This window comes from Eriocheir sinensis, chromosome 19 (genome assembly GCF_024679095.1).
Source record: "Eriocheir sinensis breed Jianghai 21 chromosome 19, ASM2467909v1, whole genome shotgun sequence".
Classification (NCBI taxonomy): domain Eukaryota; kingdom Metazoa; phylum Arthropoda; class Malacostraca; order Decapoda; family Varunidae; genus Eriocheir; species Eriocheir sinensis.
This window is the reverse complement of record NC_066527.1, coordinates 6,313,303-6,331,458: the sequence shown is the minus strand read 5'-3', so window position 1 is coordinate 6,331,458 and position 18,156 is coordinate 6,313,303. Positions and strand designations below refer to the sequence as shown.

At 43.7% G+C, this 18,156-nt stretch overlaps 1 protein-coding gene across 4 annotated transcripts in view; it reads right to left on the bottom strand.

The window, feature by feature from the left end:
- The window catches only part of LOC127000610 (tRNA dimethylallyltransferase-like), a 96,474-nt gene that overhangs the window by 31,476 nt on the left and 46,842 nt on the right, over positions 1-18,156 (bottom strand). For all 4 annotated transcript variants that reach the window (XR_007754337.1, XR_007754336.1, XR_007754338.1 and 1 more), the window contains exons 3-4: positions 11,889-12,027; positions 1,804-2,058 (exon numbers count right to left, since the gene is read on the bottom strand). Coding sequence is in view for 1 of the 4 variants with exons in the window: in XM_050864537.1 (XP_050720494.1) it covers positions 1,804-2,058; positions 11,889-12,027 (394 nt within the window). In the remaining 3 variants the exon portion in view is untranslated. The remainder of the gene's footprint in view (positions 1-1,803; positions 2,059-11,888; positions 12,028-18,156) is intronic.

The window sequence follows — 18,156 nt, the reverse complement described above, 5'->3', positions numbered from 1 at the left end:
AGGCACCAGTGAATCATTGCCCGCCTCTTACCAGAAGTCAGGCACCAGTGAACCATTGCTGTCTCTTACAAGTCAGGCACCAGTGAATCATTGCTGTCTCTTACAAGTCAGGCACCAGTGAACCATTGCTGTCTCTTACAAGTCAGGCACCAGTGAACCATTGCTGTCTCTTACAAGTCAGGCACCAGTGAATCATTGCCGTCTCTTACAAGTCAGGCACCAGTGAACCATTGCTGTCTCTTACAAGTCAGGCACCAGTGAACCATTGCTGTCTCTTACAAGGAAAACATTCAAAAGCATAAAAAATTGAAGTATTAGTCCTACTTGTGATTTTTTAGTGAATAACTCATCTTGGGCAATGTATGTTAAAGTATGCTTTCATTTAATATTGGCCAAGTTTAATACAAGAAAAAGGCCTCATAAGACTGAAACAAATAATCTTTGGAAAAAAACAAGGGTTAATGCAAATAAAAGTCATTTAAATAAAAAAAATCTGATTTAAATCAAATAAATAAGTTTTTTTTTTAAATCATGATTTTTCCAACCCTGAAGAAACGTACCCTGGCAGTGACTTATAGTACGCCAAACACTGCCATGATGAAGACGATGATAGAGGATGAATTTGTCCGCTCATGTCATCTCCTGAATTCATCTCTTTACATATCCTCTCAGCTCAAGGGGAAGAAGCATACCCTGGCAGTGACTTATAGTATGCCAAATGTTGCAATAATGGAGACAATGATAGAGGTTGAATTTTCCTCCTCATGTCATCCCCTCAATTCATCTCTTTACATTAAATTTTCCTCTCAGCTCAAGGGGAAGAAACGTGAGGACAATGATAGGGTCCAATTTGTCACCTCTGTCTTCCGCTGTGTCTGCTCGCCGTGCCAACTCCTGCTGTGATTCATCTTTCCGCTGCGCCTGTCCTCCTCCTCCTCCTCTTCCTTCACTCTGCTACTCTCATCGCTGCGTGCCTTCCTCCGTCAGTCTAGCTTGCATACCTGGTTCATCATACTGTCTGGGTTAAGTGATTTCCGCAGGTGTTTTGTGCGTTCGTTTGTACTGTTTTGATACCTGCATTATGTTCTTATTAATGCTTCACACACACACACCTTCCTTTGCCAGTCTGTCAAAGGACGTTCCGATCACACCTCTCATTCTACCTCATTTAACATAGTGTCTTGAATTTGCTTGGTTTTCAAAGTATGTTCATCTGCATGGGTAATTGGGTATCACATATATGACTCCCGACCACACACAAGCACATGACCCACATCTATTTTGGGGGGTTTATATCATGGCACAAATTTGTCCCGTCGCTGCTGCACGGTAAAGCCACAAATTTGTCCCGTCGCTGCTGCACGGTAAAGCCACAAATTTGTCCCGTCGCTGCTACACGGTAAAGCCACAAATTTGGCCCGTCGCTGCTACACAGTAAAGCCACAAATTTAGCCTGTCGCTGCTACACGGTAAAGCCACAAATTTGGCCCGTCGCTGCTACACGGTAAAGCCACAAATTTGGCCCGTCGCTGCTACATGGTAAAGCCACAAATTTGTCCCGTCGCTGCTACACGGTAAAGCCACAAATTTGGCCCGTCGCTGCTACCGGGTTAAAATCTTTACTTTCTGATGTCTTTTAGTAATTTTTAAGTGTCGAAAACCGGTGAATACGAGGTGTGGAGCATAACAATCAGGGAACGTTGTGGACCCCTATACTCATCTACCTTCCCCCCTCCTCCATGCATCAAACTCCCCCCCCACCTCCCCTTTTCCCCTTCCTCCCCTCCCCCCACACCATCTCACCAGTTTCATGGCCGCCACCCCCGCCTCGTACAGCTTCAGTCCCTTCTCGCTCTCCCTCTCCTCCTCCGGCAGCACCAGGAACTCATGGAACTCCTTGAAGCCGATACTCTGGAAGATGCCGCAAGTGTAGTCAGCCGCCGCCCCGTCCTGAAGGCGGCGGCTGTTGTAGGAGGCGTGGAAGTCCAGGAGTTCTTGCAGGAGGCCACGCTCGATCATCTCATCCACTCGGTCATCCAGGCGCTTCAAGAGGACGTCCTGTTGAGGGGAAGGATGGTTAGGTTAGGTTAGGGTGGCATTCAGATAGGTTAGAATTGGGTGTGGCTATGTATAAGGTAGATTAGGTTATGGTTATATTATGGTAGAGTTAGGTTAGGTTAGGGTAGAGGACTTTCTGTTGAGAGGAGGGATGGTTAGGTTAGGTTAGGGTGGCATTCAGATAGGTTAGAATTGGGTGTGGCTATGTATAAGGTAGATTAGGTTATGGTTATATTATGGTAGAGTTAGGTTAGGTTAGGGTAGAGGACTTTCTGTTGAGGGGAGGGATGGTTAGGTTAGGTTAGGGTGGCATTCAGATAGGTTAGAGTTGGGTGTGGTTATGTATAAGGTAGATCAGGTTATGGTTATGTTATGGAAGTTAGGTTAGGTTAGGGTAGAGGACTTTCTGTTGAGAGGAGGGATGGTTAGGTTAGGTTCGGGTGGCATTCAGATAGGTTAGAGTTGGGTGTGGCTATGTATAAGGTAGATTAGGTTATGGTTATGTTATGGAAGAGTTAGGTTAGGTTAGGTTAATGATAGGTTAGGGTGACATCAGGCTAGGTTAGAATTGGGTGTGGCTATGTATAAGGTAGATTAGGTTATGGTTATATTATGGAAGAGTTAGGTTAGGTTAGGTTATGGATATGTTAGGGTAGAGGACTTTCTGTTGAGGGGAGGGATGGTTAGGTTAGGTTAGGGTGGCATTCAGATAGGTTAGAGTTAGGTGTGGCTATGTATAAGGTAGATTAGGTTGTGGTTATATTATGGAAGAGTTAGGTTAGGTTAGGTTATGGATATGTTAGGGTAGAGGACTTTCCGTTGAGGGGAGGAATGGTTAGGTTAGGTTAGGTTAGGGTAAGGGTATGATAGGTTAGGTTAGGGTGACATTAGGTTAGGTTAGAGTTGGGTGTGGATATGTATAAGGTAGATAATGTTATGGTTATAGGCCTATCACAGTAGAGTTTTGTTAGGTTATGGTTATGTTAGGTTATGGATATGTTAAGGTAGAGGACTTTCCGTTGAGGGGAGGGATGGTTAGGTTAGGTTAGGGTGACATTAAGTTAGGTTAGACTAGGGTTTGGATATGTATAAGGTAGATTAGGTTATGGTTATATTACGGTAGAGTTAGGTTAGGTTAGGTTAAGTTAGTTAAGGTAAGGGTTTGATAGGTTAAATTAGGGTGACATTCAGATAGGTTAGAGTGGGGTGTGGCTATGTGTGAGGTAGATTAGGTCATGGTTATATCACGGTAGAGTTAGGTTAGGTTATGGATATGTTAGGGTAGATTAGCACAGGTCAGGATAAGGGTATGATAGGTTAGGTTAGGGTCACATTCAGATACGTTAGAGTTGGGTGTGGCTATGTATACGGTAGATTAGGTTATGGTTATATTACGGTAAAGTTAGGCTAGGTTATGGATATGTTAGGGTAGATTAGCACAAGTCAGGGCAAGTGTATGATAGGTTAGGTTAGGGAAATAAGAACATATATTTCATCTATTTCTGAAGGTCAAAGAAGGGGGTCAATCGGATTCTAATGAGTGTTTCTTTAGGTTCATGGTACAGAGGAACGGTCAAACTACCACCAGGGTCACAAAACTACTCCTGGAAATGCCCACAACTCCTACAAAAGCCTTGGCAAATATGTGAACTTGGGCGACAAAATATTTTATCATACAATCCAAGAACGTAAGGAGTCTGCAAGAGGCTGGTAAGCTCGTACAAGGCAGATCTTGCAAATCCAACCCAGCTTGACCTCACTATCCATGGACATAATCAAACCCCCTTCTTGAATGTATAAATGAAATAAGAGCTTAGATTGGGGTTGTTAGATTGTTACTTTTGGGAGGTATAGGAGAGAAGGGAAGGGAAGGGAAAGAAAGGAAAGGGATGAGAAGAGATGAAGGGAAGAAGAGGGGAAAAGAGGAAAGGGAAGGAAGAAAGAGATGGAGAAATGAGAAGAGAATAAGGGAAGAGAAGAGAAAATAGTGAAGAGGGGAGGAGGTGAAGGTAGGAAAAGGGGAGAAAGAAAAAAAGAAAGGGATGGAGAAAAGGGGAAAGGAAAAAGGGGGAGGAAAGAAAGAGAAGAAGGGAGGTGAAGATAATAAAAAGGGTATGAGAGAAGAGAAAATGAAGGGAAGAAGAGAAAATGAAGGGAAGAAAAGAGGATAGGTGAGGAAGAGAAAGGGAGGGACAGAGAAGAGAAAATGAAGGGAAGAAGAGAGGAGGGGTGAGGAAGAGAAAGGGAGGGACAGAGAAGAGAAAGGGAAGAAGAGAGGAGGTGAGGAAGAGAAAGGGAGGGACAGAGAAGAGAAAAATGAAGGGAAGAAGAGAGGAGGGGTGAGGAAGAGAAAGGGAAGAAGAGAGGAGAGGTGAGGAAGAGAAAGGGAGGGACAAAGAAGAGAAAATGAAGGGAAGAAGAGAGGAGGGGTGAGGAAGAGAAAGGGAAGAAGAGAGGAGATGTGAGGAAGAGAAAGGGAGGGACAGAGAAGAGAAAGGGAAGAAGAGAGGAGAGGTGAGGAAGAGAAAGGGAGGGGCAGAGAGGAGAGAAAATGAAGGGAAGAAGAGAGGAGGGGTGAGGAAGAGAAAGGGAGGGACAGAGAAGAGAAAGGGAAGAAGAGAGGAGAGGTGAGGAAGAGAAAGGGAGGGACAGAGAAGAGAAAATGAAGGGAAGAAGAGAGGAGAGGTGAGGAAGAGAAAGGGAGGGACAGAGAAGAGAAAATGAAGGGAAGAAGAGAGGAGAGGTGAGGAAGAGAAAGGGAGGGACAGAGAAGAGAAAATGAAGGGAAGAAGAGAGGAGGGGTGAGGAAGAGAAAGGGAGGGACAGAGAATAGAAAAGGAAGAAAAGATGAGAGGTGGAGGAAGAGAAAGGGAGGACAGAGAAGAAAATGAAGGGAAGAAGAGAGGAGGGTGAGGAAGAGAAAGGGAGGGGCAGAGGAGAGAAATGAAGGGAAGAAGAGGAGGAGGAGGAAGAGAAAGGGAAGGGTCAGAGCAGAGAAAATGAAGGGAAGAAGAGAGGAGAGGTGAGGAAGAGAAAGGGAGGGACAGAGAAGAGAAAGGGAAGAAAAGAGGAGAGGTGAGGAAAAGAAAGGGAGGGACAGAGAAGAGAAAATGAAGGGAAGAAGAGAGGAGGGGTGAGGAAGAGAAAGGGAGGGACAGAGAAGAGAAAATGAAGGGAAGAAGAGAGGAGGGGTGAGGAAGAGACAGGGAGGGACAGAGAAGAGAAAGGGATGAAAGAGGAGAGGAGGAAGAGAAAGGGAAGGGCAGAGAGGAGAGAGAAAATGGAAGAAGAGAGGAGGGGTGAGGAAGAGAAAGGAGGGCAGAGGATAGTAAATGAAGGGATGAAAAGAGGAGAGGTGAGGAAGAGAAAGGGAAGGGCAGAGAGGAGAGAAAATGAAGGGAAGAAGAGAGGAGGGGTGAGGAAGAGAAAGGGAGGGGCAGAGAGGAGAGAAAATGAAGGGAAGAAGAGAGGAGGGGTGAGGAAGAGAAAGGGAGGGGCAGAGAGGAGAGAAAGGGAAGAAGAGAGGAGAGGTGAGGAAGAGAAAGGGAGGGGCAGAGAGGAGAGAAAATTAAGCGAAGGATAGAGGAGGGGTGCGGAAGAGAAAGGAGGGACAGAGAGAAAATGAAGGGAAGAAGAGAGGAGGGTGAGGAAGAGAAAGGAGGGACAGAGAAGAGAAAATGAAGGGAAGAAGAGAGGAGGGTGAAGAGAAAGGAGGGACAGAGAGGAGAAAATGAAGGGAAGAAGAGAGGAGGTGAGGAAGAGAAAGGGAGGGACAGAGAGAAGGGAAGAAGAGAGGAGGGGTGAGGAAGAGAAAGGGAGGGACAGAGAGGAGAAAATGAAGGGAAGAAGAGAGGAGGGGTGAGGAAGAGAAAGGGAGGGACAGAGAAGAGAAAATGAAGGGAAGAAGAGGAGGGTGAGGAAGAGAAAGGAGGGACAGAGAGAAGAGAAGGGAAGAAGAGAGGAGATGAGGAAGAGAAAGGAGGGACAGAGAAGAGAAAATGAAGGAAGAAGAGAGGAGGGGTGAAGAGAAAGGAGGGACAGAGAAGAGAAAGGAAGAAAAGAGGAGGTGAGGAAGAGAAAGGAGGGACAGAGAAGAGAAAATGAAGGAAGAAGAGAGGAGGGGTGAGGAAGAGAAAGGGAGGGAGAGAGGAGAGAAAGGGAAGAAGAGAGGAGAGGTGAGGAAGAGAAAGGGAGGGACAGAGAGGAGAGAAATGAAGGGAAGAAGAGAGAGAGGTGAGGAAGAGAAAGGGAGGGACAGAGAAGAGAAAATGAAGGGAAGAAGAGAGGAGGGGTGAGGAAGAGAAAGGGAGGGGCAGAGAGGAGAGAAAATGAAGGGAAGAAGAGAGGAGAGGTGAGGAAGAGAAAGGGAGGGGCAGAGAGGAGAGAAAATGAAGGGAAGAAGAGAGGAGAGGTGAGGAAGAGAAAGGGAGGGGCAGAGAGGAGAGAAAATGAAGGGAAGAAGAGAGGAGAGGTGAGGAAGAGAAAGGGAGGGACAGAAAGAAGAGAAAGGGAAGAAGAGAGGAGAGGAGAGGTGAGGAAGAGAAGAGCTCGGGGTAGGGTATTTGGATAGGGTAGTTAGGTTAGGATAGGTCAGGATAGGTCAGGATGGGTTAGGATAGGTCAGGATAGGTTAGGTTAGGTCAGGTCAGGATAGGTCAGGATAGGTTAGGATAGTAAGGTTAGGTTAGGGTAGTTAGGTTAGGATAGGTCAGGATAGGTTATGTTATGTTAGGTTAGGATAGGTCAGGATAGGTTAGGATAGGTCAGGATAGGGTAGGATAGTAAGGTCAGGATAGGTTAGGGTACTTAGATTAGGATAGGAATAAATTAACAAGTTTGGATAAGGGCTGGATTAGAGTTTGTAGGGTAAGTTTAGGTTACATCAGGGCTATGGATAAGTCAGGTTAGGTATAGATAGTGATTGTAATAGTGGTGGTAGTGGTGGTGGTGGTGATTGTAGTAGTAGTAGTAGTAGTAGTAGTAGTAAGGAATGGGTTACTTTAATATTGAGAAATCTTTCTTTCTCTCTCTCTAGTGCATGCTTTTGACAGAATAAGAGACATTTTGACAGAGAGAGAGAGAGAGAGAGAGAGAGAGAGAGAGAGAGAGAGAGAGAGAGAGAGAGAGAGAGAGAGAGAGAGAGAGAGAGAGAGAGAGAGAGAGAGAGAGAGAGAGCGTACCCACTAATCTAGCAATACCAGTATCTTTTTAATAATCGTGGGAAAGGAAGAAAAAACAAAAACAAGCTGAAATTAAGGGCAAAAAACAAACAAACGTAGGTCCATATCCGGACGAAAACAACAACAACAGGTAACATATTTTTTTATGAAGAGGGAGACGAGTGAGTAGCGGGCTTTTTTTTTTTCATTAATGTTTGCTTTTTGTGTGCCCTTGAACTGTCTCCTTTGCTGTAAAAAAAAAAAAAAAAAAAAAAAAGAAAGAAAGAAAATTGGTCAAAAAACGATAAAAAATAGTAGCTTTGACGGGTGGTGTCTGGCGCAGTATGCCCACCCTGCAGGACCGATACCAGACAAACCTCACCAAATTCGTCAAGTCCCTCCTCCACAACCCCCGTCACAGAGATCTACTTCCACCCGCCCTCCCTCCCCCCACTAGACCCACAAGACACCACAATATTCTCGTCCCGGTCAAAACTCGCACGGACAGGCATCGGCTTAGTGCGATACCGTCTAGACATCTGGAGCCAGCACAGGCAGCAGACCCTGTCATCGGTGCGGCAGTCATGCAAGAAAAGCGAAAGCGTGACAGCTGGGGAATTCCGGCCCGTGCATCGCTGCCTCCAGAGGGCCGCCAAACTGTCATATACTAATAAAACCTTTAATCAACACTATGCAGCTTGTTTTCATTATCCTTCACGATATAATCTAAATATAATTGTGAAACTACTTACACATCCCAAAACGAAAGGGAAACTCAATAATAAGTATAGCATTTTTTAGCAACACTGTAAAATACGTATGCCACGTTTCTTTATATGCTTATACATATCTTATCCATAATAAGTTAACTGTTCTTTCATACGTTATAATACAAAGATTAAATGTGTATGCATATTTGTTGATCATATTTGCCATGGTTTTACTTATATTAGAACATTCCTACATCGCGCGCTGGGAGACACGCGGCATAACTGTACAAGGGGATCCCACTATGCTCCCCCCTAACCCACCCCACACGAGCACATTTAGCCGAGTCAGACAATCGGAGTTTGTTTGTGTCATGGGAGAGGACGAATGAGATAATATTTTGTCATCGCGTGTAAATTAGTTGATAGGGAAGATAGTGACATGCGCGGCGAGGGAGAAAAGACTAGGGCGAGGAGATTGTGAAGGGAAAGGTGCGTGGGTGGGGAGAGAGAGAGAGAGAGAGAGAGAGAGAGAGAGAGAGAGAGAGAGAGAGAGAGAGAGAGAGAGAGAGAGAGAGAGAGAGAGAGAGGGGGGGGGGGGTCAGATGCGTGATAAAGAAGTTCCAGGCAAAGAAAATAATAATAAAAAATCTATGAAGGGAAAACGAGGAAAAGATGAAAGGAAAACGTTTAAGTACAAATCTATTTCTATATTTCTTTTGTCCCTTTTCGAATGGCCTCCACACACACACACACACACACACACACACACACACACTTTCCTAATCTTTTCTTTTTTCTCCCTTTCTCTTTTCTTTCCAGTTTTTTCCTTCCCTCTTCTTCCCTTCACCTCCTCTCTCTTATCTTCTCTTTTCTCCTTTCCTTTTCTTCCCTATATTCTCTTTTCTTTCCTCGCTTTTCCTCTCCTCTCTTCCCTTCTTTACTCTTTTCTCCCCCCCTTTTCTTTTCCTCTTTTCTCCATTCCTTTCTTTTTTTATTTCTTTCTCTCCCCTTTTCTTCCCTTCACCTCCTCCCCTCTTCACTACCTTCTCTTTTGTTCATTTCCTTCCATTCCCTTCCCTTTTAATCTCTCTATTCCCTTTCCTATCGTTTATTCTCCTCCCTTTCCCTTCCCTTCCCTTTCTTCTCCTTCACTTTCCTTCCCTTCCTTTTCCACATACCTCATCTCTCCATCTCTTCCCCTTCTCCTTTCCTCTCCATTTTCTTCCATTCACCTCCCCTCTTCACTATTTTCTCTTCTCCCTCATTCTCTTCTCTTTCTTCCTTTCCTTTCCTCTCTTCCCCCTTTTCTTCTCTTCATCTTCTCCCCTCTTCACTATTTTCTCTTCTCCTTCCTCATTTTCTTCTTTCTTCCTTTCCTTTCCTCTTTTCCCCTCTCCTTCCCTTCATCTCCTCTCGTCCCTTCCTTTCCGTTCCTTTCCTTTCCTTCTCTTCTCTATACCTCCTTTACTCTGCTTCTCTTCCCCACTCTCCTCCTCCTCCTCCTCCTCCTCCTCTTCCTCCTCCTCCTCCTTCCTTTCCCTCCCTAAGACTCCTCAACACTGACTGACAGATGTTGAGGCGGATCGTGTGTAAGTTGAGGAAGATTTATAGGAAGATGCGAGAGTCTCAATGTGATCTATTTTTACACACACACACACACACACACACACACACACATGTCCTGTTTTATTCAATAGGGAGAGTTATAAATGGAATGAAGTCTGATCTCTCTCTCTCTCTCTCATGTGGTTTGTAAAAAAAAAAAAAAAAAAAAAAAAAAACTCGAAGTGGATGGACTGACTGACTGATTGACTGGCTAACTGACTGATTGCTTGACTGAGCGACTGACTGACTGACTGATTGACTGAGTGTGGCTGATCAATTGATTGGCTGACTGACTGACTTACTGAATGACTGACTGAATGACTAACTGACTGACATATCTTAAAGCAGAAAATGCCTAAGTGAATGTACTGATTGACTGACTGACTAACCGATTGACTGACTGACTGACTGACACATCTTAAATAAAAAAAAATGCCTAAGTGAATGTACTGACTGATTGACTAACCGATTGACTGACTGACTGACTGACACATCTTAAATAAAAAAAAAATGCCTAAGTGAATGTACTGACTGACTGACTAACCGATTGACTGACTGACTGACTGACACATCTTAAATAAAAAAAATGCCTAAGTGAATGTACTGACTGACTTACTGAGTGACAATGACTGACTGACCAGCTTCAGTTGAGAAAGAATTAAAAGAAACTAAATAAATAAAAGTAAAGTGGAATGCAAGATTAGCAAGCTGACTGACTGATTGACTGACTGACTAATTGACTGACTGATTAGATGGGTGATTGACAAATTGACTGATGATTAGATGACTGTCTGATTAGTTGTCTGACTGACTGACTGACTAATTGACTGACTGATTAGATGACTGACTGACTAATGACTGACTGATTAGATGACTGACTGACTAATTGACTGACTGATTAGATGACTGACTGACTAATGACTGACTGATTAGATGACTGACTGACTAATGACTGACTGATTAGATGTCTGACTGACTGACTGACTAATTGACTGACTGATTAGATGACTGACTGACTAATGACTGACTGATTAGATGACTGACTGACTAATGACTGACTGATTAGATGACTGACTGACTAATTGACTGACTGATTAGATGACTGACTGACTAATGACTGACTGATTAGATGACTGACTGACTAATGACTGACTGATTAGATGACTGACTGACTAATGACTGACTGATTAGATGACTGACTGACTAATTGACTGACTGATTAGATGACTGACTGACTAATGACTGACTGATTAGATGACTGACTGACTAATGACTGACTGATTAGATGTCTGACTGACTGACTGACTAATTGACTGACTGATTAGATGACTGACTGATTAGATTGACTGACTGACTAAACAACTGATTGATTGACTGACTGATTGACTAACCGACTGAAATTAAAGAAAAAAATGTGCGTAAAAATATATGTAAGTGAAACAGGCGGGTTCACTGACTGGCTGACTGACTGACTGACTGACACACACACACACGTGCGTAAATGACCACAGCAGGTTATATTTTTATCCTCTCTCTCTCTCTCTCTTTTTCTTGTTTCCTTATATTCTTATACGCGGAAGGCAAACGATCTCTTCAAAGTGAGAGAGAGAGAGAGAGAGAGAGAGAGAGAGAGAGAGAGAGAGAGAGAGAGAGAGAGAGAGAGAGAGAGAGAGAGAGAGAGAGAGAGAGATGCTGCCTGTTACATAGAAAAGAGGAAGAAGAGGAAGAGGAGGAGGAGGAGGAGGATTAGGATCTAGAGGGATAATACCTTTGAAGTGGGAAGAAAGGAAGAGGAGGAGGAGGAGGAGGAGGAGGAGACGTGCGAAGAAAGGGAAGTAAAGGGAGAAAAGGATAAAGAAGAAAAACGGAAAGAGTAGATGAAAAACAAAAGCAAAAATAAATAAATACATAAATAAATAAAGGAATGATGATGAAAGGAAAAATAAAGAAAAATAAGTTGAAAAACAAAGGATAACGTGAACAGGTAAAACAAAATAACAATAAATAATAGTAATGATGTTAAAAATAAATAAATAAAATGTAAAAGTAGTAACCTATGACTACTACTACTACTACTACTACAATTACTACTACTACTACTATTACTACTACTACTACTACAACTACTACAACAATTACTACTACTACTACTACTACTGCCACTACAACAACAGCAAAAAGAAGAAGAAGAAGAAGAAAAAGAAGAAGAAGAAGAAGAAGAAGAAAGAAGACCAATAGAAAGAGAGAGGAAGAGAAAGAAGGCAAAGAAGGGAAAGATGAAGTGCTACCCTACTACTACTACTACTACTTCTACTACTACTACTACTACTACTACTACTACTACTACTTCACCCACCTGGTCGCACGTGATCCAGAGAATGAGGGAGTGGGGGTACCGCAGCGCCCCCCCCAGACCCGAGCCCCCCTTCTGCCCCCTCTGTTCCTTAAGCAGGTGACTGTGTGGCCGACCCGTCTGCTCGTACACCTGAAGCGACCTGCCGAGGAGAAGACAGGTGTGTGAGGAGGAGGAGGAGGAGGAGGAGGAGGAACACGAACACAAAGAAACAGACAGGAAGAGCAAACAACAGCATACCTGATGGTCCTTACGAGGCTGTTTGTGACAAGCTACACTAACAATCTAATCAAAGGTGGAAGATGAAGGACAGCAAAGGCGAAGGCGAAGGTGGAGGAGGAGGAGGAGAAGTGGACAGGTGAGGTGGGAAGGTGAGAGAGGGGAGGGAGGAGAGGGGAAAGAGAAGGAATAAGAGGGGAAACGGAAGGGGAAAGGGAAAGGGATGCGAAGGGAAAAGGAAGGGATGAGAAGGGAAAGGGATAGGAAGGGAGAGGAAAGGAAAGGAAGGGAGGGGAAAGGGAAGGGATGAGAGGGGAAAGGGAAGGAATGAGAGGGGAAAGGGAAAGGAAGGGAGGCGAAAAGGAAAGGAAGGGAGGGGAAAGGGAAAGGAAGGGAAGAGAGGGAGAGACAGCTTGGGTATGGGGAAGGGAAGGGTAAGGAAGGGGAGGATAAGGTATGGCGGGAAAGGAAAGGAAAGGGAAAGGAAAAGAAAGGGAAGGGAAGGGAGAGTAATAGAAGGGGAGGATAGGGAATGGGGGAGAAGGGAAGATAAAGGGAAGTAAGGGAAGGGATTAGAGAGAGAGAGAGAGAGAGAGAGAGAGAGAGAGAGAGAGAGAGAGAGAGAGAGAGAGAGAGAGAGAGAGAGAGAGAGAGAGAGAGAGAGAGAGAGAGAGAGAGAGAGAGTATAGCTTGAATAATCCACTGCTCTCTTTCTCTCTCTCGCTCACACACACACACACACACACACACACACACACACACACACACACACACACTGGAAAACGTGACAAGATATTTTTTTTTCTAATCTTCCTTTCCACTCAGTTTCCTTCTCCTCCTCCTCCTCCTCCTCCTCTTCTCCTTATGTCCTCTTCTTCTATCTTACTCTTATCTTTCCTCTTCTTTATCTTCTTATCTTTTCTTTATTTCCTATTTTTCCTTCGTTTTCTTTATCATACTTTTGTTTCCATTTTTTCACCTTTTTTTCCTTTCCCTTTTTTTCTTCCTCTCTTCTTATCTCGTTTCTTTCTTTTTCTCTTCATCCTCCTTTTCCATTATTCTTTTTCCATCTCTTCCTTTTTTTTTTTTCTTCCTCATCCTCATCATTTTGTCTCTCCTCTTCCTTCTTCTCCACCTCTTGTTCCTTTTTCTCTCGTTTTCTGTTTCTCTTTTCCTCTCTCATTATTCTACTTTTTCTTCTCTTACTACTACTACTACTACTACTACTACTACTATGATAATGATGAAAGTTACGAAAATCAAGGTAAATGAGAGAGCGAGCGAGCGAGAGAGAGCGAGCGAGCGAGAGAGAGAGAGAGAGAGAGAGAGAGAGAGAGAGAGAGAGAGAGTGTTTTTTTTCGCGAGACACACACACACACACACACACACACACACACACACACACACACACACACACACACACACACACACGCACGTGCCAGCAAGGAAAAGTGTCCACGCAAATAGGCGAGAGAGAGACAATGACCCCGAGAGAGAGAGAGAGAGAGAGAGAGAGAGAGAGAGAGAGAGAGAGAGAGAGAGAGAGAGAGAGAGAGAGAGAGAGAGAGAGAGAGAGAGAGAGAGTACTGTTGTTGTTGTTATTTACGCATGTGTCCTAAAAAACGGAGACACATTCATTGCCGTGTGTCCTAAGCCATTTCCATTCCTCCGTGGCCCAGTGGTTAGCGTGCCTACCTAAGAATCTGCGGGCCTGGCTTCGAATCCCTGTGTGTATTTGCCCCCGTCACGGTTATTGCGAGTACTGGAAATGGAGACAGAGAGGTAGATAGATAGATAGAGATAGACAGATTGTAGATATAGATAGATATAGATTGGATTATGACATTGATTAAGGGATGACTAAATTGTGTCTGTTTTTGTTTTTGTTTTTTGTTAAGTGAGTAAATGAGGAAGAGAAGAAATAGTGAACGAAGGAGGAAGAAGAAGAAGAAGAAGAAGAAGAAGAAGAAGAAGAAAGAGAAGAAGACAAAATGCAGGTTTAATATATGTAAAATAAGAAGAGGAGGAGGAGGAAGGGAGGAGGAAGAAAAAGAGTAGGACTAAGAGGAACATGGAAGAGGAAAAGGAAGAAAAAAGTAAAAGAAAATGGATTAATAAAGAAAATCATAATTGTCCTCCTCTCTTATTTTTTCCTTTTTCTTCCTCTTCCTTTTCTTCCCTTTTCACTTTATCTTTTTAACCACGAGTCTTCTTCACCATGCTCTTCTCTTCCCCTCTTCCTCTCCTCTCTTCATTTTCCCTTCCCTTCATCTCTCCTTCTTCTTCCTCCCTTCCTTTCTCTTCCCTCTTCCATCTATATAACTACCCTTCTTCACCGTTTTCTCCCTTCCCCTTCCCTTCTTCCTCCTCTCTCTTCATTTTCCCTTTCCTTCATCTCTCCATCTTCTTCCTTTCTCTTCCCTTTTCATCTATATAACTACTCTTCTTCACCGTCTTCTCCCTTCCCCTTCCCTTCTTCTTTCTCTTCCACTTAACTTTCCTTCCCTTCACCTACCTTCTACACCCTTCTTCCTCTCTTCTTCCCATTCTTTACTCCCTTCCCTTCATTATCTTCCCAAATCCTCCTCTTCCCTTCCTTCACCTTTCTCCTCCTTTCCTACTTGTCATTCTCCATTCTTCCCCTTCCTCTTCACCTTCCCATCTCTTCCCCTCCATTCCTCCTCCTCCTCTTCCTTCCTCATCCCCCTCCCACTTAAAAATTATTCCAACATTTCCGCGTTCACATAATTGGAAGAGGAGGAGGAGGAGGAGGAGGAGGAGGAGGAGGAGGAGGAAGGGAGGGGGGGGGGGGACTGCGACCGAATTCAATGTTGTTTTCGGAATAATAAATTGTCTGTGTGTATTTGTTATTATTATTATTATTATTATTATTATCATAGAACAAGTAACATATATAAAAGAAAGGATATAAGGAAAGGTCGGATAATGGGTGATAAATAGATGCAGATAGATACATAGATAGATAATTAGATAAAAAGAAAGAAATAGAGAAGAGAAGAAGAAGAAGGGCACAGAGAAATAACAAAAGGACGGAGAAGAGGAAGAAAGAAGAAGAAGAAATGAAAAAAAAAAGTCGGTGTAAGGAGAAAAAAAATAAAGAAAAAGAAAATAAAGGAAAAATGATGAAAGGAAAAAGAAAGTGAAATGAAGGAGGACAAAAAGAAAGAAGAAAAGGACGGAGAAGAGGAAAAAAAGATAAGAAAACAGAAAATTCGGTGTAAGAATAGAAAAAGAAAACAAAACAAAACAAGAAAAATAGAGGAAGAAAAAAGGAATAAAATAATAAAAAGAGTGGAATGAAGGACAAAAGGAAAGAAAGAAAAAATGAAAGGAAAGAAAAAGTGAAATGAAGGAGGAAAAAAGGAAAGAAGAAAAGGACGGAGAAGAGGAAAAAAGAAGATAAGAAAAAAGAAAAGTCGGCGTAAGAAGAAAAGTAGAAAAATAAGAAAAATAAAAGAAAAAAAGTGTGAAATGAAGGAGGAAGACGAAGAGAAATAAATAACAAGAGGAAGAAAAAATAGAATAAAGAAAATGAATAAAATAAAAAAATGAAAATTCAAAGTAAGAAAAAAAAGAAAAAGAAAGAAAATTTTGAAAAACAAACAAAACATGGATAGATGTAAAAAAAAAAAAAAAAAAAATTCAAAGTAATATAAATACCTCCCCCCTAAAAAATAAAAAAAATAAATACAACTCAAGTAATTACGGAACCCTTAAAGACAACGTTTACAAATTTAGAGAAAAACAAACAAATAAAAACAAAAACCTATCAAAAAATATCCGTGACCAAAACTTTGATGAACATAACCTTACCATAGCCAACGAGTGGGGGGAGGGGGGGAGGGGGAAGAAAGGGGAGGAAGGGAAAGATGGGGAAGAAGAGGAAGGGGTAAGGATAAGTAAGAGAGGGAGGTAAAGGGGTAGGAAAGAATGGGTATACAGAGAAGGAAAGGAGGGCGTGGAAAAGGAAGGGGGAAGGGAAGATGACGAAGGGGAGGGAGGGAGAAGAAGGAAAGGAAGGGAGGAGAGTGAAGCGAAAGAGAAGGGAGAATGGTGAAGAGAAAAGGGAGGAAGGGAGAAGGATGATGAGGAAGAGAAGGAAAGGAGGGTGAGGAAAAGGAAGGGGGAATGGAGGATGACGAAGGGAAGGGAGAAGTAAGGGAAGGAAGGGAGGAGAGTGAAGAGAAGAAGGGAGAATGGTGAAGGGGAAAGGGAGGAAGGGAAAATGGTGAAGGGAAAGAGAAGGGGGGCTGACGAAAAGAAAAGGGGAGAAAGAGATAATGACGAAAAGGAAGAAGGAAAGGGATGATGAAGAAGGGGAAGAAAGGAGGTGAAGAGGAAGAGGAGGAAGGGAGGATGACAAGAAAGAGGGAAGAAAGGGGAAGAAGAAAATGGAAAGGGAGATAAAGAGGGTAACAAGAGAGAGAAGACGAAGGGAGAGAAAGAGGAGGAAGAGGAGAGGAAGAAGAGGAAGGGAAACATGGAAACACGGAAACATGATGGAGTTATTAGCTTCCAAAAAATCTACGGGTCTGTCTTTCCCTATTTCACTAAACACACACACACACACACACACACACACACACACACACACACACACACACACACACACACACACATTCTCTCTCTCTCTCTATGTGACAAGACAAATAGGGAAACGTACTGTGTGTGTGTGTGTGTGTGTGTGTGTGTGTGTGTGTGAGGCAGGCAGAGACAAACAAACACACATACAGAGAGAGAGAGAGAGAGAGAGAGAGAGAGAGAGAGAGAGAGAGAGAGAGAGAGAGAGAGAGAGAGAGAGAGAGGCCTAGGAAATTTCTCTTATCTAGATCGTACCCATTAGCAATTCTCTCTCTCTCTGTACCCAATGAGCAAAAAGCATCCAAGTGAAATAATACAAAAGAGAGGAAGAGGAAAAAGGAGGAGGAGGAGGAGGAGGAGGAGGAGGAGGAGGAGGAGGAAGAGGAGGAGGAGGAGGAGGAGGAGGAGGAGATAGAAGACTTCAAAGAGAACGGATCAGAGGTGAGAGAGAGAGAGAGAGAGAGAGAGAGAGAGAGAGAGAGAGAGAGAGAGAGAGAGAGAGAGAGAGAGAGAGAGAGAGAGAGAGAGAATTAATTAAGCTAACTATTGAATTGGCGGAGGAGAGGAGAATAATGGGGAGGAATGGGAGGGGAGGAAGGGAGGGACGGGGAGAGAAATGGAGAAAAGGGAGAGAAAAAGGGGGGGGGAGAGGGAAGGAAGGAAGAAGAGGTAGAAAAGGGAGGAGGAGGAAAGAGGGAAGAGAAGGAATGGAATGAGAAAGAGAGGAAGAGAAGAAGAGGGAAGGAGAGGAAGAGAAGGAGAGGGAAGGAAAGGAAGAGGAGGGAAAAAGGGAAGAAGGGAGAGAGGGAAGGGAAAACAAGAAAGAAGAGAGAGGAGGAAGGGAAATAATGAACAGAGGAGGAGGGGAGGAAAGACAGGAGAGGAAAGAAGAGAAAAGAGGGAAGAAGAGAATAGGAAAAAAAGGGAGGAAGGGAGGGAGAGGAGGGAAGGTAGGGGAGGCGATGAACTCTAAAAAGGGAGGAAAACGAGAGAGAGAGAGAGAGAGAGAGAGAGAGAGAGAGAGAGAGAGAGAGAGAGAGAGAGAGAGAGAGAGAGAGAGAGAGAGAGAGAGCAATAATGTGGTATATTACATAATTTGGCTCGAGACCAAAGGCAGTAATTATAAGGGGAGGGGGGTGGGGAGGAGGAGGAGGAGGAGGAGGAGGACAAGGGGAAGGGAAACTTAAGTGATGATGGTAGTGGGAAGGAGGAGGCGGAGGAGGAGGCGGAGGAGGAGGAGGAAGAAACATTGACGAGCAGGCAGCAGAAAGCCTATTGGCTCATTGCGAGGCTGCCTGCTTTTAGGGATTTAATCAGTCCGTCAGCCGCAGGAGTGGCTTGCAGGGAAGGATTGAAGCACTACTGAACGTACTCGTGGATACGTTTAGTTCACTCCCGACGCAGCAAAGTGACGGTCAATGCAATTTTTAAAGGAGTTGATTGTTTCCGC